Source organism: Chiloscyllium plagiosum, chromosome 3 (assembly GCF_004010195.1).
Source record: "Chiloscyllium plagiosum isolate BGI_BamShark_2017 chromosome 3, ASM401019v2, whole genome shotgun sequence".
Classification (NCBI taxonomy): Eukaryota; Metazoa; Chordata; class Chondrichthyes; order Orectolobiformes; family Hemiscylliidae; genus Chiloscyllium; species Chiloscyllium plagiosum.
Window position 1 is genome coordinate 40,710,398 of NC_057712.1, and position 24,031 is coordinate 40,734,428.

Sequence of the window (24,031 nt, forward strand, 5' to 3'; positions counted from 1 at the left end):
CCCACCCCTGATCGCCCCAGACACCCCAGCCTTCCTATTCCCTGTCACCCCCACCCCCACCCCCACCCCCAACCCCAACCCCAACAACTGTACAAGATATTTGATAAACCTCATTTGGAGTATTGTGCATAATAATAAAGATGTGCATGTGTAGAGAGAGTGCAGAACAATTCATAAGAATGATTCCAGGAGATAGTTTTCGAAGTTGGGAGTGCTGTCCTTAGAGAAAAGAAGGGTGGGAAGAGATCTGATAGTTTTCAAAATCAGGGGCAGACTGGATAGAGTAGATAGGGGGAAAGTGTTCCTGCTTGTAAAAGAAAGGGCGGGAGGGCATAGATTGAAAGCAGTGTGGTCAAGTGCCCAAATCCCAGAATTGGACAATTCTAAATTGACCCACAGCCAGAAAAATCAGGCCTGTCAGAAAATTTGCCAAATTAAATTAACAGCAGCCAGCAGCTATTGGCTGCAGAGAACATGGAAACCAATGTTAAAGATGTTCAAGGGTAACTAGTTACATCCAGCCTGAGGATTGTGTATGGGAGCAGTGTCAGATGTTCTGGCACCTTGACTGCCTTAGTATGTGAATTTTATACCTCCTGGCATGGCAACGTGATGGGTGTTGGCTCAATTCCATTGGATGATTTGATCAAAGGCCACAGAACATTCTGGAAGGCCCAGTGCAAGGGGTGATAAAAACATACATACCTGGAAGTCAGGCCCATAGTGAAGATACAGCGAAGACCTGACCTGGCCCAGAAGGGGAAGAGAAAGAGGGAAAAGATCCACCTGCAAGACCCAACTTCAAGGAAGAGAACCATTCCTGCATCGAAGAGGAAGAAAATTCCTTCGGTCCAGCTCAGACATATAGATTTTTGCGGGTAATATCCTTTCTCAGACAGATAAAATTAGATAGAATGGATATTGTGGGAATTTGGGGAATGTAAAATTGAGTTTAACCATAAGCTGAATTCTGTGTATTTTCATCCACCTCACTGACAAGAGCACTTGGATAATGTTGTTAATGCTTAAATTAAATATGAAGTGTCAAAAGCATGAACAACAGTGGTGTGTAAAAGAAAAGGAGGAAGTGAGGAAAAGATTTTTCACTCAGCAAGTATTTAGGATATGTGGTAGAAAGTTCATTTGAGGCATTCAAAAGGGCCATGGATGATTATTTGGATAGAAATGTGTGTGCTGAGATAAAGAGAAAAGCCAGGAGATTGGCACTAGATAATAGACCTGGTGTAGGCACGCTGGACTGAATGGCCTCTTGCACCATCACAATTTTGCGATTCTGTTTTCCATCCTCTGTCCCCACCCCATTGCTCCTACCCACTGTCCATATCATCACCTTCTGACTCTACCTCAACTTATAATGCAGACGAAACTGGGGTGGACTAACTGAAGGCTGAAATTTGTGTTGGCAAAGAGCCTGCAGTTTCTGAGAGAGTGAAATATTTACCCTGTGCAACCAGTGTATTAAGTTTGGGGGGGGTGGGAGGCAAGAGTTGGGTCCAAAGATTGCCCACATATGTTTTTACTATTCTGCTGATTTCTCTTAAGATTAAACCTTGACATGTTTTGGAACCACTTCACCAGAGACAGTCAAGGTAAACATTCCTTGCCTGCCTAGTTGTGCCCTGCACCAACCATGTATAATCTTAATCCCCTTTAACCCACTTCAGTTTCCCACATTCCCCTGAATTTATCGAATAACGTCTTCCTTTGCCTGTTTTTTTAATTTTTCAGAAGTGTTGCAAGAGTTTGTTTCTCGGAAGATAGGACGCATGGCTGGAATGATTCACTTGTACGTAAACTTTCTCAAAAGGTAAGCAATGGGACCAGTTGCTTCAGACTGACTGAACATTTGATGATTTTTACATGTTGGTCATCAGCATGAAGAATCTGTATTGATATCGCAGTGCCTTACATGACCTCAGGATGCCCCAAAATGTTTGTGGCCAATGATGTCCTTTTTGAACTACAATAGTATAGGGAATATGGCAGCTGATTTCAATGTAGAAAAGTCCCAATGATCAGATGGTCAGTTTTAATGATGGTGGTCAAGGGATAAATATCGCCCAAAACTCAAAGGTGAACTTCCCCACTGTTCCTAGGGAACAAAGGGTGTCACCTCTGATTAGTGTTAGATTCCCCTATTACAGGTTGTTCTTTTCTAATGCAATGGTAGCGTTCTTGTACAACCCCACATAATAAACATTTGCGCTTTAAAAACAGCACTTAAAGTGTTGGCAATGTCAACACACGTTTTAAAAGTTTGCGCTTTATAAACAGTGTCCCTAATTTATCAATTGCATTACAGCAAATTCATGCTAACAAAACCCACATTATAGCAGAATGGCCTGTACTGCAGTAGGATTGTCAGCCCAAGTGATACGTATGGGACCTGAACACTCAACCTTCTGACTCCAAGGCAAGAGTGCTCCTCACTGACACAGGACTGATACATACAATTTGTCATGGGTGTCAGCTTAATGTATATCTCAACAAAAAAAATCAAACTCTTCAATTTTTTCTTTTAAAACTAACCAAAGAATATTTTCTTCCTCACTAAAGTTTGCATGTGCACAAGAGAAGTGAGGCTGAAGACCTGTGGGAGACATTTTATCAGTGAGTGTTCTGAGAGAATGTAAGATGCTGAAACAATGTGTGGGTTTATGTTGATTCTCTGATGGGTGGAGAAATCATTGGAACTGGAGGAGGCTATTCAGTCCTTTGAGCCTGTTCTGTCATTCGCAAGATCATGGGTAGTCTGTGTGTTAAGAGTCATAGAGTCATATAACATGGAAACAGATTCTTCGGACCAACCAGTCTATACCGATCATAATCCCAAACTAAACTAACCCCACCCGCCTGTGCTTGGCCCATATCCCTCCAAACATTTATTCATGAACTTATCCAAATATCTTTTAAACGTAACTGTACCTGCATCCTCTGGATGTTCATTCCACACATGAACCACTCTCTATAAAAATAATTGCCCCTCATGTCTTTTTTTAAATCTTTCTCCTTTCACCTCAGTATGCAACTTGGTCTTGAAATCCCTCAATTTAGGGAAAAGACACTTGCCATTCACCTTATCTATCCTTCTCATGAGGTCACTCCACAACCTCTGATGCTCCAGTGACAAAAGTCTGATACTATCCAGTCTCATCTTATAACTCAAACTCTCTCTTTCCGGCAATGTGCTGGTAAATCTTTTCTGAACCCTCTCCAATTTAAGAATATCTTTCTAAGACAGGGTGATCAAAACTAGGCACAGTACTCCAGAAGAAGCCTCATAATGTCTTGTATAACCTCAATATGACATCCCAACTTCGATACACAATGTTCTGAGCAATGAAGGCAAGCATGCTTAATGCCTTCTTGAGCACTCTGTCCACATGTGATGCAAACTTCAAAGAATTATGTACCTGAACCTCTAGGTCTCTCTATTCTACAACATTATCTATTTGCTCACTTTATTTCTGTAGCCATTAATACATTTGCTGAATAAGATTGAACAAAGACAAAGGGTGGTGGTGGAGGGTTGTTTTTCAGACTGGAAGCCTGTGACCAGTGGAGTCCCACAAGGATTGTTGCTGGATCCTCTACTTTTTGTCATATACATAAATGATATAGATGCGAGCATAAGAGGTACAGTTAGTAAGTTTTCAGATGACACCAAAATTGGAGGTGTAGTGGACAACGAAGAGGGTTACCTCAGATTACAACAGGATCTGGACCAGATGGGCCAATGGGCTGAGAAGTGGCAGATGGAGTTTAATTCAGATAAATGCGAGGTGCTGCATTTTGGGAAACCAAATCTTAGCAGGACTTATGTACTTCATGGTAAGGTCCTAGGAAGTGTTGCTGAACAAAGAGACCTTGGAATGCAGGTTCATAGCTCCTTGAAAGTGGAGTCGCAGGTAGATAGGATAGTGAAGAGGGTGTTTGGTATGCTTTCCTTTATTGGTCAGAGTATTGAGTACAGGAGTTGGGAGGTCATGTTGCGGCTGTACAGGACATGGGTTAGGCCACTATTGGAATATTGCGTGCAATTCCGGTCTCCTTCCTATCGGAAAGATGTTGTGAAACGTGAAAGGGTTCAGAAAAGATTTACAAGGATGTTGCCAGGATTGGAGGATCTGAGCTACAGGGAGATGGTGAACAGGCTGGGGTTGTTTTCCCTGGAGCATCGGAGGCTGAGGGGTGACCTTAGAGAGGTTTACAAAATTATGAGGGGCATGGATAGAATAAATAGGCAAAGTCTTTTTCCTGGGGTCAGGGAGTCTAGAACTAGAGGGCATAGGTTTAGGGTGAGAGGGGAAAGATATAAAAGAGATGTATGGGACAGCTTTTTCATGCAGAGGGTAGTACGTGTATGGAATGAGCTGCCAGAGGATGTGGTGGAGGCTGGTACAATTGCAACTTTTAAGAGGCATTTGGATGGGTATATGAATAGGAAGGGTTTGGAGGGATATGGGCCGGGTGCTGCAAGTGGGACTAGATTGGGTTGGGATATCTGGTCGGCATGGATGGGTTGGACCGAATGGTCTGTTTCCATGCTGTACACCTCTATGACTCTATAATTGATAATGTCTGCAGCCCCTGGCTTTAAAAGCATTTTTGGAATGGAGACAAGAGGAAATATTTACAAATTCTCCCTCCCTTATATTTGGAGCAGTGCATTTTGATATTAATGCCTGAATAGCCTAGCACTAAATTTTAAGATTTATGACCTTTGTTCTGTACTCTCTTATGAAAGGGAATAGTTCCTCAATACCTAAATCCTTCTAATATTTAAAAATCCTTAATCCTTCTAAAGTCAAATCAATTGGACTTTAATCTTCTATCCTCAGAAGTGTATAAACCATGCAGGGTGAATTGGGAAGAGTTTGGTGGTTGTGAGTAAAGCAATATATTGGGCACCACCTATCTATAACTATCTATTTATTTTGTAAATGACAGCTCAGCTTCTGTTCGGGATCATGTGGAAGATTTGATGCAATTTGAGGTAATATGATTTTAAGCTTTCTATGTATCGACTAATGCACAGTTATTATTTTGAACATTGTCATTATTAAAGCCATTCAGACTTTCCTTGTTTGAACCGGGGCGTAATAATTGCTATTCTCCAGTCCTCTAGATCCTTCCCTGAGTCTGAGAAAGTCTGAAAATAGCAGTGCTTCCATAATTTCCATGCTCGCTTCCCCCATTTCCATGCTCGCTTCCCCCAATGTCCTTGAATGTATCTTATCCAATCTTGGTGCCTTGCTAACTTCAGGTGGAAGCACCCTATCCAATATCTCCTTTTCAATTTTAATCCCTTCCAGTGTCTGAAATACCTTCTCTTTCACCATGACCTGCATAGCATCTTCTTACTTGGTAAAAAACAGATGCAGAGTATTGATTTAATGCCTCAGCTATATACACTGTTTTGGCGCATAAATTCCCTTATTTCTTCTCGTCTTTCATTCACCTTTCTTAACTATTTATTTGCTTCTTCAAGACTTTGGGATTCCTTTTTATGTTTACTGCTGGTCTCTTCTTATGCCATCTCTTTGCTTCTCTTATTTACTGTCCCAAGTTGTCTCTGAACCTTCTATAATCAGCCTGGTTCTCAGTTGTATTATCTACTTTTTCTTCACCTCAATCTCTACCTATTTTGTCATCCATAGAGCTCTGAATTTGTTTACCTCATCTTTTCCCCTTTCACCGTGACTGTGCCTGAACTGTAACATCTTTAAAGGTAAAGTTTAACTTTAATCATTCAGTTACAGTGCCTGATAATCTTTTGTTTCCAATTGATACAGGATAGATCCTTTCTTATCTTATTAATGTAGATTTCTCTCCAGTTGATTAGCCTTAATTTAGATTGTTCCTTGCCCTTTTCTTGAGCCAACCTAAACCTTTTGATACAATGATCACTTTTGGCTAAATGTTCTGCTATTGACACTTGACCTCCCTCATTCCCAAGACTGAGGTATAGAAATTTCTCCTTTCTCATTGGATTACAGAACATTCTTCTGAACACACTCTAGAAACTTCTGCCTCTCTCTGCCCATTACACTACTGCTGTCCCCATCAATATTAAGATGGAATGAGTTGCCAGATGAAGTGGTGGAGACTGATACAATTACATTTACAAGGCATCTGGATGGGTATATGAATAGGAAGGGTTTAGAGGAGTATGGGCCAAATGCTGGTGAGTGGGATAGATTTAATTAGGATATCTGGCCAGCGTGAATGAGTTGGACCAAAGAGTGTGTTTCCGTGCTGTACATTTCTATGACTCTATATATGATGCTATGTTTAAAGTCCCTTATTATAAATCCTCTATAATTTTTCCACATTTCTGTTATTTCCCTGTAAATTTGTTCCTCTACATCATTCACACTAGTGAGTGACCTGAAGGCTTACACCAAGCAATGTAATTACAGCTTGCTTTTCCTTAGCTTGAGCCAAATAGGTTTTACCTTACTCATGTGGGCCATCTTTTGTCTACAGAATGGAAATCTTCTTGTTAATCAAAACAACCACCCAACCCCCCCCCCCCCCCCTCCCCTTTCCTTCCTTTTCTATTTATCCTGCAGACTTTATATGCAGAAATATTCAAAACTCAGTCCTGTCTAGGTCACTGTGATCATCACAATCTCTGTAGTAGTCCAAACATCCACTGATTCAACCTGTAATGCACCCTACAACCATCGAGACTTGCTGATGATAAGTAAACCCAATTAGAAGAATTAGCCACCTAGAACCTCAAGAAGAATGAAAGAACTTAAATTTATATAACATCTTTCACATCATGAAGCATTTTGTAGTCAATGAAATACATTTGAAGTGGAACCTTTGTAATGTAAATGGCTAATTCACATGGAGTAAGTTAGTTAGTCCTTTTAATTTCTTGCTTTTGCACAGTCATCAAATTAGAGTATCTGTATGGATACGTTCTTTTATTGATGGCATGTTTGTTCTGGGATTTGGGCACTATTAGCAAAGCTGGCATTATTGCAATTCCCTAGTTGTCAGATGTGCAGATGGTATTGGTCCTCTCCATGACCTGCAGCCCTTGTGATATTGGAATTCGTCAAAAATCACACGACACCAGGTTATAGTCTGATAGGTTTACTTGAAAACACATGCTTTCAGAGCCTCCCTCCTTCAGGTGCTAGTGAGAAAGGGCAACCTCAACACAGAATGTATAAATAAAAGATCAAATGATCATACGATTGATGCAAATGAATTGAACACACTCAAGATGGTTGTTAAATCTTTAATCAGTTAGAATGGAGGTGCAGGTTTCGATTGAGTAATATGCAAATCCCAGAATTTCTTTCAAGTCACTGCCCTGCGATAACTTAAGGTTTTATCGGAATAAAAAGAGGTGACATCTCAGGTCAGACAATGCATTTTAGGTATGACGTCTTGTATCTTAACCTGGAGTCAGACTAGTTTTATTTCCAAAGTAGGAATTTATAAAATGCCACATAGATTGACTGTCTACAAATTGGGTGCTTTTGAACAAAATAGCATGTATCTGCAAATACAAATATGCAAGTGCAAATTCATCCCATAGATTTATGTGTGTGTGTGTGTGTGTGTGAGGGAGTATATGTGTGTGCGTGTGACTGTGTGCTTGAGAGAGAATGTGAGGGAGCATGTGCGGATGAGAGTGTATACATGTGAATGTATGTGAGACAGAGTGTGTCTTTAAGATAAAGACTGTGTGTCAGTGTGTTTGTGTGAGAGAGTGTGCGTGTGTATGTGTGTAAGAGTGTATAGTGTGGTGGGGTCACCTGTAGTGTGACATGAACCCAAGATCCAAGTTGAGGTCATCCTCATGGGTAATAACATTCTATCAGAGATGACTCTGCGTTATTGCATATCCCAAAATCTGCCTTGGAGGATGTTGATCTGTTGACTTATAACCTGGTGTTGTGTGATTTTTGACCTAGTCCAACACTGACACCTCTACATTATGGATATTGGAATTTATAGGATATTCCAGGAGTTTACATATATCCAAGCCATTTATGGTCCAATGACATTCATGAGCTTGGATCAGCACAGGGGACTGGATTGATTTTTCAATTAAAACACTCTTGTCACACTAACTGGTACCTATTATGTCTCTGTTGATCCTAGCTGGAATGGAACAACTTCCTGAGTGAGGTGGATGCCAGATTAAAGACCAACTGTTTACATACCCAGCTGAAATTGGGAACACAAGTTCCTATGCACATGGCATTCACTGATGTGAGAAGTGGAAGGTAAGGGCTCATTCTAACTCTGGGCACACGATGGAAAAAAATCCTGGAAAATTCTTTCCACATGTGTGATAGGAAAAATTGCTAATTAACCACCATCCATTCAAAACACATCTGTTTTAGTAAATTAAATAAGTAGCAATTAAAAATGACCAATTATCCACCTAATAATTCCTTTGAAAACGCACCTGTTTTCGTAAATTAAATAGGTAGCAATTAAAAATTGCCAATTAACCACCTAATAATACATTGAAAACATACCTGTTTTTGTTTATAAAATAGGTAGCAATTAAAAATTGCCAATTAACCACCTAATAATTCCTTTGAAAATGCACCCGTTTTAATAAATTAAAAATGCAATGGCTGCTCGCCTAAAAAAGATCCAGACTTTTATAAAAACATAAGCACAGTCAGGATTGAAGAAAGGCCATTGGGGAGCCTTTAATAGATTGTGGGAGATAGGTATTGTTGGAATGTCACTGTACTGATAATTAAGAGGCCTACACTAAGAGGGGGAAATGGGTTCAAATCCCATCAAGGCAATTGGTGGAGTTGAAATTTTATTAAAATCTGGAATTGAAAACTAACTTTGGTAATGGTAACCGTAAAACTTTATTGATGTAGAGGCACAATGTTGGACTGGGATGGTCAAGGTCAGAAGTCGCATGACACCAGGTTCTCGTCCAACAGGTTTATTTGAAATCACTTCCCCTTCGTCAGGTAAAGGAGAACCACTCCAAAAGCTTATGATTTCAAATAAACCTGTTGGACTAGAATATGGTGATGTTTGATTTTTGACTATAAAACTTTATTGATTGTTGTAAAAATCCATCTGGAACTTCTTGATGTCCTTTAGAAAGGAAATCTGCCATTTCCTAGTCTGGCCTGCATATGACTCCAGACCCACAGTAATGTGTTTGTCTTTTAACTCTTTGGAATATCCTAGCAAGTAACTTACATCAGGAATGGGAAAGCTAGTTCTGACGTTGATCCATTCCTATCAAAGATAACTTTTTTTTTCAAAAATAATTTTCCATCAAAGTTCATCAATTTAAGTTTCACAGCCATTAAAATCCAACTCTTCCTCTCCAACTTTCCAAGTAGATTCCGTCTCTTCATGTCCCTGCATCGCCTTTGGGAAATTCCTTTCATCCCTGAATTCCTATTCTTTCTGAGGAAGAGTGTGCAGTAAGTAGAAGCTCAGTGTTTTAACCTGGCTTCTCCTCATTTTTGGTTTCCATTTTAGAGAAGTTCGATTTGAGGAGATCCTCCAGCATCGGAAGAAGCTGCTGCTGGTCTTGCTTAGACATTTTGCCTGATTACCATGACGTGACCATTTGGCACAGCTTCAGAAGAATCAGGTACAATCTCCACCTCTTGAGAGTATCCACATGAAAATGAGCAGTTCTTTAAAATGGGACAAATAATACAAACTGTATTAAGTGCTAACCTTGGTCATTTTGAGCAGAGGTGAACAATTTGCACCTGGTTGTGGTACACTTACCTTACTAGCTTCATCCCCCCGCTAACTGGTGTTGGCCAATACTGAAGATGTCTGAATAAATAGTGCACACAAGTGATGGATTTCCCTTTCTTGAGTGATCTCCAAAACATTCATTTTCAACATTTCTGATTCAATGTTTAATTATTTCAGATTATTATGAGAGCACATACAATTAAAGTCACTCCTCCAATTCCCCTTGTTTACCTTCAGAGTGCAAGATATCAGGTTTTCCAACAATATGGGAATTCATTTATTCTTTCCTGGGATGTGAGCATTGCTGGTTAGGACAATATTTATTGCCTACCACCAATTGCTCTGGACAAGGTGGTGGTGAGCTGCCATTTTGAACCACTGCAGTAGGGACAACATGGTAGTTAAAGAGTGGGAACTGACCCAGCAACCTGTGAAGGAACATATTTTTCAATATATTTCCAAGTCAGGATGGTGGATGGCTGGGAAGGGAATTTCCAGGGTAGTGGTGTTCCCATGTATCTGCTGTCCTGACCTTCTAGACAGAAAAGCTCATGGGTTTGGACAATGATTTCTATGATATGGTGAACTGCTGCAGTACATCTTGTACATAGTCTGCACTGCTGCTCTGTGCGTCAGTGAAGGGAATGAATGTTGAAGATGAAAGATGAAATGCCAGACAAGCAGGCTGCTTTGTCCAAGATGGTGTCAAGCTGTTTGAGTATTGTTGGAGCTGTACTCATCCAGGCAAGTAGAGAGTATTTCATCACACCCCTGACTTGTGCCTTGTCGACGATGGACAGACTTCGGAAGTCAGGAGGTGAGTTACCTGCTGCAGTATTCCTAGCCTCTGATCTACTTTGAAGCCACTGTATTTATATTGCCAGTCTAGTTCAGTTTCTGGAAAATGCTAACCTCCAGGATACTGCCTGTGGGGGATTCAGTGATGGTAATAACATTGTATTTTAAGGAACATGCATATATTGTAATCCACTGTAGCTATTGCACCCAATGCGGTCTCCTCTACATTGGGGAGACAGGATGCCAACATTGGGTTGTTTCAGAGAACATCTCTTGGGCACCCGCACCAACTGACCCCATTGTCCCATGGCTGAACACTTAACACCCCCTCCCACTTCACATGCAGGTCCTGGGCCTCCTCCATCGCCAAACCCTAACCACCTGATGCCTGGAGGAAGAATGCTTCATCTTCCGCTTTGTGACCTTGCAACCATATGGGATCAATATAGATTTCAGCAATTTGCTCAGTTCCCCTCCCCCAACCTTATCCCAGTCCCATGCCTCCAATTCAGCACCGCCTTCTTGACCAGTCCTACCTGTCCATCTTCCTTCCCACCTATCTGCTCCACCCTCATCTCCCAGCCCCCTCCCATTTATCTCTCAGCCCCCGGCCCACAAGTCTCATTCCTGATGAAGGGCTTATGCCTGAAACATCAATTCTCCTGCTCCTTGGATGCTGCCTGACCAGCTGTGCCTTTCCAGCACCACACTTTCAACATTGTACAGTATTTTTAATGTCCATTTTAATTTGCTGGTATAAGAAAAAAAATGACTCATTTGTATCAGTATAAATGTGTAGACAAACATCCACCTGGATTTATACATCACTTTCATTGTCCAAGTCACATCATAGATATAAGTTGACATTGAGCCACTTTAGAAGTTAGGACACATGACCAAAAGCTGAATCAGGAAGTAGGTTTTAGCGGATAAGGAAGAAGTAGTGACTTTAAGGAAGGAATTTCATGACTTCATGTCTAGACAGCTTAAGACATGGCCACCAATCATGGCGATTAAAATTAGGGATGCATTGTTTTGATGAAGGGTCACTGAATTTGAAACGTTAACTCTGTTTTTCTTCCACAGATGCTGCCAGATTTGCTGAATATCACCAGCAATTTCTGTTTTAGTTTCAGATCTCAGCATCTGTAGTTCTTTGTTTTATTAAAGTACTCTTTGAAGTTTTGTCATTTTAATGAGGTAACACAGCAGCTAATATTCTCACAGCAAAGTCTTACAAACAGCAATGTGATAATAACCAGACAGTCTGTTTCAGTGTTGTTGATTGTGCGATAAGTATTGACTAAATCACCAGGGAAAACTCTCCTGGTTGACAAAATAATGCCATTGAATCTTTTACTTGTACCCAAACGGGCAGATGGGGCCTTAGTTTAGATGGCACTCCATAGAATAGCAGATTATTTCAAAGGGCCGAATGGCACACTCCTGCTCCTATTTTCTGTCCTAACAGTGAAGGACTGTACTGCACCAGTGAGCCAGCCTTGGTTTTTTTGTGTTGGAGATCTCAAGCAGACTTGAACTGGAATTTATGATACAGTGATTGTGATTTTTATCAAAATCATGAGGGAACTGAGCAGAGAAAATAGGGAGAAAATGTTCCCTCTCATTAAAGGATTGAGAATGAGAGGTACAGGTTGTAAAAGAAGCAAATGTGATGTGAGAAAATCTTACCAAACAATACATGGTTCAGGTATGGAACACACTACCTGAAGGATGTTTGTCTCTCACCTGTAGTCTCGATACTACTTTGAACTTGTACTAATTTTATGTTTGGTATTAAGCTGAAATACGTTTTTGAGAATTTGTTTCAGACAGAAGCTTTTTTTAATCAAATGAAGCTGAAAGTTTGTAGCAGTTCTGTTTTCCTCTTGCAGGATTTTGGAGGCAAGATCAATTATGGCATTCAAAAGTATGATATATAAATTGAAACAATATTCAGGGTTATGAGGAAAAGGCAGGAGAATAGTACTAAGTGAGAATGTTCATTCAGAGATCTAGTGCAGAAACAATGGGCCAAATGGCCTCTTCTCTACACCATAACAATTCTGTAATTCAGAGGCAAGTCCAGATAGTGAGCTGTCAAAATTTGGTAGATGGTTGGGAAATTCAAGGAAGTTACAGAGATGAAGAGACCTAAGGCAATGGTGAGATTTAAAAATGTGAATGAAGATTTATATATCGGGGCATTACAGGGCCAGGAGCCTTCATAGCTGACAATGTCTAATTTCTGCTGCCTCACCTTTGGTGACTGCGTCTTTGGCCCTTTGCTTTGGATTCCCTCTTTAAACTTTGCTGCCTCTATGAGGTACCTCTTTAGCTCAAGCCTTTCTGTCCCAATATCTCCTCAAGTGACTTGGAGTTTTGTCTGATGACCAATGTTTTGCTAAACTAGGATCACGCTGCACAGTGCAATGAACAGGCCCCACATAACAAAGAAAATTTAAAGCAACATTGTTGATAGCATTCTGAGGTGCTACATAAATGCAAGCTGTTATTAATTGGGAAGCTCTGTTAATTGTTGGTTTTTGTTATGTTTGGCACAGAGCAGTCTGGATGCTGTGCCACTGAAAGTTTTGGTGATCTCGTTTGGTTGCCGTGAAGGTGCACTCCAGTGGCTTCAGGAGACTAAGTGTTCCTATGACATGTTGTTGGATCCCAGTCGCCAGGTATTTCACACTTCTCACAGTTTCCCATGTAAACACAGCAATCCCAGGAGATGTGATAGCATTTTATTGTACTCAAGGGGGCCATTCTATTTTTAAAAATTAGTTATCATTTCTGGGCTGGTGTTCATTGATCATCTGTGCTTGAGAAATCTCTGTGATCTGGGTACAGGGACATTCCAGGATTTTGAAGGAACGAAGGTAAATTTCTATGTCAGGGCAGTGAGAGACTTGGAGGGGACTGTGTAAGCGGTGGTGTTCCCATGTATCTACTGTCCTTGTCCTAGTGATAGAGTCACAGGTTTGAAAGGTGTATTGAAGAAGCCTCGGTGAGTTGCTGGCCCATTGTACCTGGAGCAGTTGTTTCCCTGAGCTACCCAAATAATTCCACTCTCCCTACTCTTTAAGTAGCTCTGTAAATTTACCAATTCAATTGCGTTTTAAAAGTCTTCTTTGAGTTTGCTTCAACCATCCTTTTAAGCAGTGTTTTCCAGATTATAATAACCCACTGTGTAAAAATACAATTCTCCTACATCCCCAGCTCATTTAGAAGTTATGTAACATCAGTGTCATCTGGATACTGATCTTTCTGCCGGTGGAAACAATCCTCACCCACCCACCTCCCATCTATACTAGCCAAACATTGTTTTTAACACCTCTGTTAAATATTCACATATCTGAAATCCTTCATTCCTGCTTATTACCTTCATATCCTATTGGTGATTAATTCTACATGTTTGTCTCTCATCTGTAATCTCTGTACTACTTTGACCTTGTACTAACTTTATGTTTGGTATTAAGTTGAAATATGTTTTCGAGAATTTGCTTCAGGTGGAGGCTTTTTTAAACAATGAAGCTGAAAGTTTGTAGCAGATCTGTTTTTCTCTTGCAGACTTGAGCATCTTTTCTTACAAGAATCAAAGAACTGCTGATACTGGGAATTTGAAACAAAAACAGAATTAGCTGGAGAAACTCAGTAGGTCCGGCAGTGTCTGGAAAGCAGAAGGATCTGATGAAGGGGCACCACCCCCAAAACGTTGACTTTGCTTTCTCTTCACAGATACTGCCAGACCTGCTGAGCTGGGTGGCATGGTGGCTCAGTGGTTAGCACTGCTGCCTCACAGCGCCAGAGACTCTGGTTCGATTCCACTCTGGGGCGACTGTCTGTGTGGAGTTTGCACATTCTCCCTATGACTGTGTGGGTTTCCTTTGGGTGCTCCAGTTTGTTCCCACAGTCCAAAGATGTGCAGGTCAGGTGAATTGGCCATCCCAATTGCCCATAGTGTCCTGAGTTTTGTAGGCTAGGTGGATTAGCCATGGGAAATGCAGCATTACAAGGATAGAGAAATGGACTGCGTCTGGGTGGGTTGCTGTTTGGAGAGTCAGTGTGGACTCAATGGGCTGAATAACCTGTTTCTACACTGTAGGGATTCTATGATTCTTTTCTCACACCCGCTTCATTTTTTTCCTCTACAACTTTTCGTTCTCCACTTTCATCTCTCCCGTTTTTTGTTTTGTGTTTTTGTTTCTCCCCATCAGTCTCTCTTTCCTTTTCTCTCCTCTTTCTATCTCCTGTGCTGAGATGCTTCATTTTACCTGTTTTATAGACAATAGATGCAGGAGTACGCCATTCGGCCCTTCTAGCTACACCACCTTTCATTATGATCGTGGCTGATCATCCACAATCAGTATCCTGTTCCTGCCTTATCCCCATAGCCCTTGATTCCACTACCTTTTAAGAGCTCTATCCATCTCTTTCTTGAAAGCATCCAGAGACTTGGCCTCCACTGCCTTCTGGGGCAGAGCATTCCATATGTCCACCGTTCTCTGGGTGAAGAAGTTTCTCCTCAACTCTGTTCTAAATGGCCTACCCCTTATTTTTAAACTGTGTCCTCTGGTTCTGGACTCACCCCTCAGCGGAAACATGCTTCCTGCATCCAGAGTGTCCAATCCTTTAATAATCTTGTATGTCTCAATCAGATTCCCTCTCATCCTTCTAAAAATCAAGTGTATACAAACCCAGGCGCTCCAGTCTTTCAACATATGATAGTCCTGCCATTCCAGGAATTGACCTCGTGAACCTACGCTGCACTCCCTCAATAGCCAGAATGTCCTTCCTCAAATTTGGAGACCAAAACTGCACACAATACTCCAGGTGCAGTTTCCCAGGGCCCGTTACAACTGCAGAAGGACCTCTTTGCTCGTATACTCAATTCCTCTTGTTATGAAGGCCAGCATGCCTTTAGCTTTCTTCACTGCCTGCTGTACCTGCATGCTTGCTTTCGTTGACTAGTGTACAAGAACACCTAGATCTCGTTGTACTTCCCCTTTACCTAACTTGACTCCATTTAGATAGTAATCTGCCTTCCTGTTCTTGCCACCAAAGTGGATAACCACACATTTATCCAGATTAAACTGCATCTGCCATGCATTCGTCCACTCACCTAGCCTATCCAAGTCATTCTGTATTCTCATAACATCTTCCTCCCATTTCACCCTGCCACCAAGCTTTGTGTCATCAGCAAATTTGCTAACATTACTCATTATCACTTATTTAATCGTGTATGGTGGAGGTGGTTGCATTTACAATATTTAAAAGGCATCTGGATGGGTATATGAAAAGGAAGAGGTTAAAGGGATATGGAGCAAATGTTGGCAAATGGGACTGGGTCAGATTGGGATGTCTGGTTGGCGTGGATGAGTTGGACAGAAGGGTCTGTTTCCATGCTGTATGACTCTGATTCTATGACTATGTGAAAGAGAGATAACTTTCTAGACTAGGTTTACTCCTGTCTAGTTCTAATTGGTTTCTATGACTACTGCATTTCCACACAACATAACTGTTCAACCTTTTATGGTGCCCTATTGGACCCTGAGTGAAACTTGCAACTCCATATCTGCTTCGTTGCTAAGGCCACCAAGGACACTGCTTGTGTAACATCATCCCTCCCTGTCCCACCTCTTTGGCTGCGGAAACCCTCACACCTACAGTCTCAACTGTTCCTATGATGTCTTGTGATTCCTTATGATATCCTTATACCTTCCACAAACTGAAGCTCATCCAAAAAGTACCCGCCCTTATCCTAACTCACACCAAGCTTCGCTCAGCCACCAATATGTGTTCACTGACTCACATTGACTCCTAGTCCAATAACCACCTCATTTTAAAATTTGAGTCCTTGTGTCTAAATCTGTCCATGGCTGTTGTTTCAGTTTGTCTATCTTCAGTGCTCACCCTGCCTTGTCTCACAACAAAAGCTGCTCAAACAGTTCCACAGGCGATTGCACCATTTACTTTCACAAAGTTCTGAGGTGCCTAGACATGCTGCAAGGTTCTGCAGGTTTGAGCTGGCAGGTTGACTGGCCTTAAGGGGAGGAGAATATATAATAGAGGTGGCTTCAATCAGGAATGGTTATAGGATGTTGCTTCCAATGCTTGGGGGTTTTGGGAATAAGAGGAACATGGGTTTAATGTAATTTAGGTAAAGGAACCAGGTGCAAGATAAGAATGTTTTTCACAGAGTGCCTGAAACCGTGGTGGAAACCGATTCAGTATTAAATTGGAAAGAGAGTTAGTTAAATATGTAAAAAAAAAAGGAACATTTGCAAGGCTTTGAGGAGAGAGCAGGAGAAAGTGAGGACTGCGGATCCTGGAGATCAGAGTCAAAATGTGTGGAGCTGAAAAAGCACAGCCGGTCAGGCAGCATCTGAGGAGCAGGAGAGTTGACGTTTCAGACATTCCTGATGAAGGGCTGAAACGTCGACTCTCCTGCTCCTCAGATGCTGCTGTACTTTTCCCACGTTTTGACTTTGAGGTATGATGGACCAAATGGCCTCCTGTGCTGTATGACTTGATCACGACAGGATTATGGCTCTCTGCCTTCCAGAACCCCTTCACTAGAGCCAAAGGTCTAGGTTAAAAGAAAGAACTATGGAGATTGGTATACTCCAGTTGGGCTATCACCTGGAGGCTGCTCTCCAAAGATCTACATAGAACAAAAAAAATTTTACATGCGTCTCAAGATTACTAAACTGCCACTAATTTGGGATATTTTCCCCTTGGATCATACCTGATCTTGCTGGATTCAAATTAATTCTGGATTCTTGAGAGGGCAAGAATTAAAACCGTTATCTGGGGACTGATTGAGAACTGCCAGGTTTGAAGGAAAGTGTTCACCTTCCTAATATAAGAACTTGCCTGATAACCCAGGTAGGAAGAGAAAAACGATGGCGACAGATTTCATTTTCATAGCACCTTTGAATGTAAAAAGGCCTCAAATGCTCCACCTTCAAGCAAAATTTGACATTGAGCTCATAAGTAAGAAGATTTTACAGCGGGTGACTGAAAGCTGTGCCCAAGAGGCAGATTATGACCAGCATCTTATAGTGAGAGAGATACAGAGAGGTTTAGAGAGGGGAAATTCCAGAGCGAAAAATCTAAATAGCTGAGGGCGTGCCTATCAGTGTGAAGTGATGAGAATCCAAGATGCCCCAGGTTAAAAAAGAAGAAGCACAGTTATGTCGGAGATTTAGAAGATTAAGAGACCTTCAGATTTATGGAAAGTGCAAGGCCACAGTCTGGGGTGAAACTTCACGCCCATCATGGTCTGCAGAGTTCCAGTAACACTTAAATCTCACCTGTTTCTTTTAAAGTTGTACCATGCACTTGGTTTGGGAGCATCCGTTGAAAAGGTCTGGAATGTCAGCGTACTTACTTACTACGCCGAACAAATAGCATGCAGTCGCTCCTTACCACGGAAAATGGAAAACATTGTGGATGATCCTCACCAGGTCAGTTATGCACACCGAAATTAAATAGCCAAATAAAAATTATGTACTGACATCCTTGATACTTGGCATAATTTTGAACAACTCTGAACAGGCATTTCCAAAATAAAGCATCGCAAACCCTAGCCTTTTGCCAAGATTTTGCTGGTTGTTCCTTCTTCCTTTGCTGCTGCATGTGATCAGCTGGAGTTGTAATAATTGAAAATGGAGTGAGAAAAGATACAACATATATGAATTTTCTAATGTTCCCAGTCCTTTGCTGTGAATGAAAGTGTCACCCTTGGCCCAGTTGGGAACACTGTCACCTGATCAAGTTCTGCTCCAGCGCGAGCATGGGATGACAGACCTGGTACGAATCGGGAAGAGTGCTACATTTTTGGAGGTGCCACCTTCCAAATGAGGTGTTCAGCCAAAGCCAACCATGAAAGGTCCCACCACAGTATTTGAAGAAGAACAGGAGACTTATTCCAAAGCTCTGGCTTATAGTTATTTCTCAATCAGATTTCTCAATCAGATTATTCTGTTATTACCATATTGTTGTTTGTTGGACCTTGCAGTGCTCAAATTGCCAGCTGCATTTCTTACATTACGTTGGAGTGAACACAGTTCAAAAATGACATGTTTGACTGGAGATGCTTTAGGACACTCAGTGATTGTATATGGTGCTATATAAATGAAACTCTCTTTTAGAATTTACTTTAAAAACATGCCATAATCGATAGATATCTATTTTATTCCCTAGTCTATTACCTAAGTTCTTATCTGTCACTAGGTCATCTCTAGTATTTTAACTGAATTTCTCCTGTGTATAACAGTTAAATGCATTGATGATTTAGAGGCCCAAATGATAAGTGGGTTATGATAGATTAAGGAAAGAGAAGAAGTTCCCACTAGCTAAGGTATTGGTAACCAGATTTGAAATTATTTTTTTATGAAGTGCTTTGAGTCGTCCTGAAATCATGAAAGATGCTATCAAAGTTAACATTTCTTTATGTAGCACTTTTCACAGATGCCAGATATCTCATCATTTGGCAGTCAAGCAAGATTTTATTAAATGTAGTTACTGTCATAATGTAGGAAACCGGCAGCCATTTACATCCTGCAAGCTCCCACAAACAGCAAATAAAGATAATTTAATATAGATTCATAGTCATAGAGATGTACAGCAAGGGAACGGATGCTTCTGCTCAACTCATCCATGCTGATCAGGTATCTTAAATTAATCTAGTCCCATTGCCAGCACTTGGCCTATATCCCTCTAAAGCCTTTCTATTTATATACCCATCCAGATGCCTTTTAAATGTTGTAATTGTACCAGCCTCCACCACTTCCTCTGGCAGATCATTCCATACACTCACCACCCTCTGCGTGAAAAAGTTGCCCCTTAGGTCCCTTTTAAATTTTTCCCCTCTCACCCTAAACCCATGCCCTCTGGACTCCCACAACTCAGGGAAAAGACTTTGTCTATTTGCCCTAACCACCCTCTGCGTGAAAAAGTTGCCCCTTAGGTCCCTTTTAAATTTTTCCCCTCTCACCCTAAACCCATGCCCTCTAGTTCTGGACTCCCACAACTCAGGGAAAAGACTTTGTCTATTTGCCCTATCTATGCCCCTCATGATTTTATAAACCTCTATAAGGTCACTCCTCAGCCTCCGACACTCCAGGGAAAACAGCCCCAGACTATTCAGCCCTATAGCTCAACTACTGTGATGTGAGTTGAGGGATAAATATTGACCTGGTCACCAGGGAAAACTTTCTGTTCTTCAAGGTAGGAACGAAGTAGCCATGGGATCTTTAACATCCACCCAAGCTGCTAGCTGAAGCCTTGAATTAACACATCACTTGAAAGACAACATACCTTTGACAGTACAGCGTTACAGAAAGTCTTTCCAAAATAAAACCAGAAAATTCTGAAAATATTTGGCAGGTGAGGCAGCATCTGTGTGGATAGAGGAACAGAGGTCATTGACTTTTCATCAGAACTTTCTTCCTGACATGCGCTGGTGTCTGAGTGATGGTTGGGCTTTGCTAATTCAAATCTCCCCCCCAAGATTTGAAGGAGTATCTCATATACTTTTCTTCCCAACAGCTTGGTGGTGACTTCGGTTTGAATCAAAATGGGACTGTGATCTTCTTCCATCCCAGCAGTAATCCAACTGACAGACCTGACATATCGGAAATACTGCTTGCCATGCAATAAAGCTGCTCGTGTAGGACAGCGAGAAAGTTTTTACTTGGAGAGGGATTTCATGATTCTTCACTCCTAAGTTTTATTTAATTAATTAATTCAAGACAACAGTTATTTGGCTGACAAATAATTAGTGATAGATTTGACTGCCTTAAAGGAGCAAGGGTTGTGTTTTGTTCAGGGGTGCATTTGGCAGTGGGAGATGGTGGGGTGTGGTTGTGATCCATTGACTTCCTAGAGAAAATTGTGGTAATTTGATTTTCAGACAATTTCACTGGGGCTGATTCATGTCAGAATTTCCTCATGGTTCTTTGAGGAAAATTGACTGGGGTCAAGAATTACTTGCTCATTATGATCTTCTGTCCCTTTAAGCAGAACACTGAGAAAAACTGGAGTGGGCCTGAACACAGTATCTGAATTGAGATGGGCCAAGCATTTTGGCAAAACTGGCTTGGAAAGTTTAATTGTATTTTTCTTTGGTTGCTGTTCATTGAAAAATTAAATCATTGTCAAGAATTTGGTGTTTTTAGTAAGATGTGCAGGAAGTGGTGAACAGCCCCTAAAATGCTGGTATAAAGGGTCCTGGCTTCTTTTGTGTGTATGAAGGCAGTGCTATCACTCAGGGTGTCTGAATGGTACTGCTTGATGTAATTGTAAAACAGGTCAGCATGACTCTTTAAAACACGAGGCATCTACTTACAAGTTCACTCACTGTGATTGATAACTTGGCATTGAAACAATTCAATATTAAAAGGTTGAATACGTCTTGACTTTATGACTTGATTCACTTTGCTGCAGCAAGTCAAAGATTATATCTTCTGTGATGGTCCTAAAATATTTTGTACGTGAATCAATAAATACTTATTCACAAAGTGCTAACCATTCTCTGTCTGTGTGACATTTGTTCTATTTTCTCTCTGTTGACTCAAAAAGTCTCTGACCGCACAAAAGTTTCAGTTTCAACACATTTTATTTCAGTTAAGCTGGCGAGAGATTGGACGTCAATCCCCAGAGTAGCAATCAAGCTATCTTTGGAGAACTATTAACAGACCTCTGGTCTCTAGCTTAAAAGCAATATGTTTTATAGTCTTCATGTGTGTCACTAATTTACTCTTTCTCATTCCCACATGATTTAAAATAGAGTTCTCATAAGTAAAAAGTAGATAAAGCAAGCCGATTAACAATGTTCTATTGATCAGCCTAATCATGGTACTGGGAAGAAGCATACACAGAAACATCTCCAAGGTTATGTAGAGACTCCTGCATTCTTGCAATTCATGTTCTCACAGTCACTGTGGCTGCAGCTGCCATTTTGAACTTGTAAGGCAAATTATTATTGCAAAATAGAGATTTACAAAATGGAGACTTTTAACTGTTGATTCCCCAATACTTTATCATTCCCTCCTTTTAATCATCTTATGATCAACCAAGCTGTTCTTAAAGCTTATAATGACAGTAATCAGATATCAGTGGCCATAAGCATCTGAATGTGAAAATGTAGGCAATTACAGTAAGTATTATAATCCCAAAATGTAACAACATACCCCCAATATTCCTGAAGAGACCCCAAACAGCCACCATCCCATGTCACTAACAAACCCATGTAAATCATAATCAATGTCTTGGAATTTCTGGATCTCCTGGGTAATGTGCTTGGAGGGATCAGTGATATTGGAGGATTTGTCAGGAATATTCCTACAACATTCCTACAATAGCACAAGTGCCGCTGTCCTTGGCTCATAGAAAGCCAAAGGCCAAGCAATTCTGAAGGGCCACTGTCCTGACTGCAACTAGTTAAGCATTGATATTAGTAAGGGCATTTGCAGTATCATTGGTGACAATTTCCGATAATGTCTTTAACTTACTTAATTCTTTGCCCTGCAAATGGAGTCCAGTAGGAGGGGAAGACATCCCAATCCAGGAAAGGAGACCATCGAGGCACCACTTGGTCCTTGAGGCTGAAAGTAACTTGTCTAAAATCCAAATGCAAGGCACAACATATCCTATATAACATGATCCCCACCTGTCTGAGGGAAGCCACAGATGGACTTTGAGTCCGCAAATAAAATAGGTGCCGTTATAGGCGGTTGGGCTAGAATATCTGCCCCTCCACAACTTGGAAGTAGGGTCATTCCAAAGGGAGACTGATGCCTTATTAAGGACGGTAGACCAAGTAAACAAAGAGAAACCAAATTTTGTCAAATTCTAGATAGATTCAATCCATATAAAGGAGCATCGACTAGACCCCACATAAATGCCACTGGAGAAGTTCCAGTCTTGACTAAAGCAAATGGTGTTGTTAATAGTATTGTTAAGGACTACCAGAAAAGGGGGTATATGGATCTGTTATAGCCGGGTTGACACCAATCTCTGAATAGGGTTTTATCATACCCTGCTGACCACCATTCTCACGTCCTCAGTTTTATCGGGATCACCGGAAGTGTTCCGGTGTATTAGTCATTTGTCCACCTTGGGCCAACTGAAGGAGATAGGCCATAAAGGAATACCCGCCTGTGAATAGGTGGCATATGAGCACATACCCAACAATCAGTTACTTTCCCCATCATTTGGGCACTCTGATAAGCCAAATACAAAAAGGTATTATGCTGTATAGATCATTTTAGTCACTTTCCCAGGGACAAAAAAAGAGTCGGTCTGAAATCATTCCACCCTCAAAGTGACATTCCCCAAAGTCACCAGTATTCACTACATTTTTCTTCCTTAATCCTTGTCTGTTCCTTCACTGACTCATTTACAGTCCTTACTATGGATCCAGTGGAGTTCTCCTTGCACTTTCACAGCGCTGGGAATGGTCAGCAACACCTAAAACAGTCCTTTCCACCTTAGCTCCATCTTTCCCTGGTTCCAGTTCTTAATCAGGACAAGATCTCCAAGTTCTACAGTGGGGTAGTCTCCCTCAAACGAATCATCAACTTCTCGATAGGCTTGGCGTACCTGTGAATGTAAACTTTGAAGAATTTTGGTTAACTTATGCAGATATTTTCCCACTTTTTTACCACTGTTGTAGCAGTATTATCAGTTGTTGGAATGGCTTTGATCCATCTACTAAATACATATACTATTACTATACAATATTTATAACAATGTGCTATAGGTGATTCTATAAAATCAAGTTGTAGACAAGTAAAAAGCCGACCAGGGGGTGGTTCCAGATCCGCAGGGCATCCCTTTTCAAGCCATCGTCTTTTACAAATCAAACATGCTCCAGCTCTTTTCATAGCTGCTTTCTGAAAGTCCAGGTGCTACCAGGTTTGTAATAAAGAATTAACCATTCCCTCCTTGTCCAAGTATATACAAATTACATGCATAATCAACTAAGATAGATAGGAGCAAAGAAGGAACACAAACTTGACGTGCAGGGGTAAGCCATAGCTTGGTTTGAGTATCGAGAGAGCACCCCATTTGAGTCCATAGTTTGTGGTCCTCAGCAGGAAGCGTCGCCCTGTAATTTCTGTATCTCATCCAGGTCTGGCATAACCATCCTGATGCTGTGTCTAACCAGGTTTTGCTGGGAACCCAATGGAACCAGAAGTAAGGGGTGTAAGGCCACCTGCTTGGCAGCAACATTTACCTGCACATTGCCCTTGGAGACCGTAGCCATTGCACCAGTGTAAGCCGAGTGCTGGCAATTGCAAAGCCTGTAAGAGGTTATGCACAAAAACAGCATTACTGATAGGCTGCCCCGTGAATTTAAAAATCCTCTGTGTTCCCACAAAACTCCATAATTGTGGGCCACGGCAAAAACATAATGAGAGTCAGTATACATATTTGCTGATATTCCTTTGCTAATATGCAAGCATGA

The 24,031-nt window shown here is 41.1% G+C and overlaps 1 protein-coding gene across 2 annotated transcripts in view; it reads left to right on the forward strand.

The window, feature by feature from the left end:
* Positions 1-21,087, forward strand: part of selenol (selenoprotein L) — a 24,139-nt gene extending 3,052 nt beyond the window's left edge. Inside the window, exons 2-9 of one of the 2 annotated variants that reach the window (XM_043680888.1) lie at positions 1,750-1,828; positions 2,578-2,631; positions 4,972-5,017; positions 8,152-8,276; positions 9,520-9,634; positions 13,113-13,235; positions 17,886-18,023; positions 20,110-21,087. In XM_043680888.1, the coding sequence (XP_043536823.1) occupies positions 1,750-1,828; positions 2,578-2,631; positions 4,972-5,017; positions 8,152-8,276; positions 9,520-9,634; positions 13,113-13,235; positions 17,886-18,023; positions 20,110-20,220 (791 nt within the window). In that variant the 3' untranslated portion in view covers positions 20,221-21,087. The remainder of the gene's footprint in view (positions 1-1,749; positions 1,829-2,577; positions 2,632-4,971; positions 5,018-8,151; positions 8,277-9,519; positions 9,635-13,112; positions 13,236-17,885; positions 18,024-20,109) is intronic. The other variant, XM_043680896.1, reaches the window with a different exon arrangement.
* Positions 21,088-24,031: the final 2,944 nt, after the last annotated feature.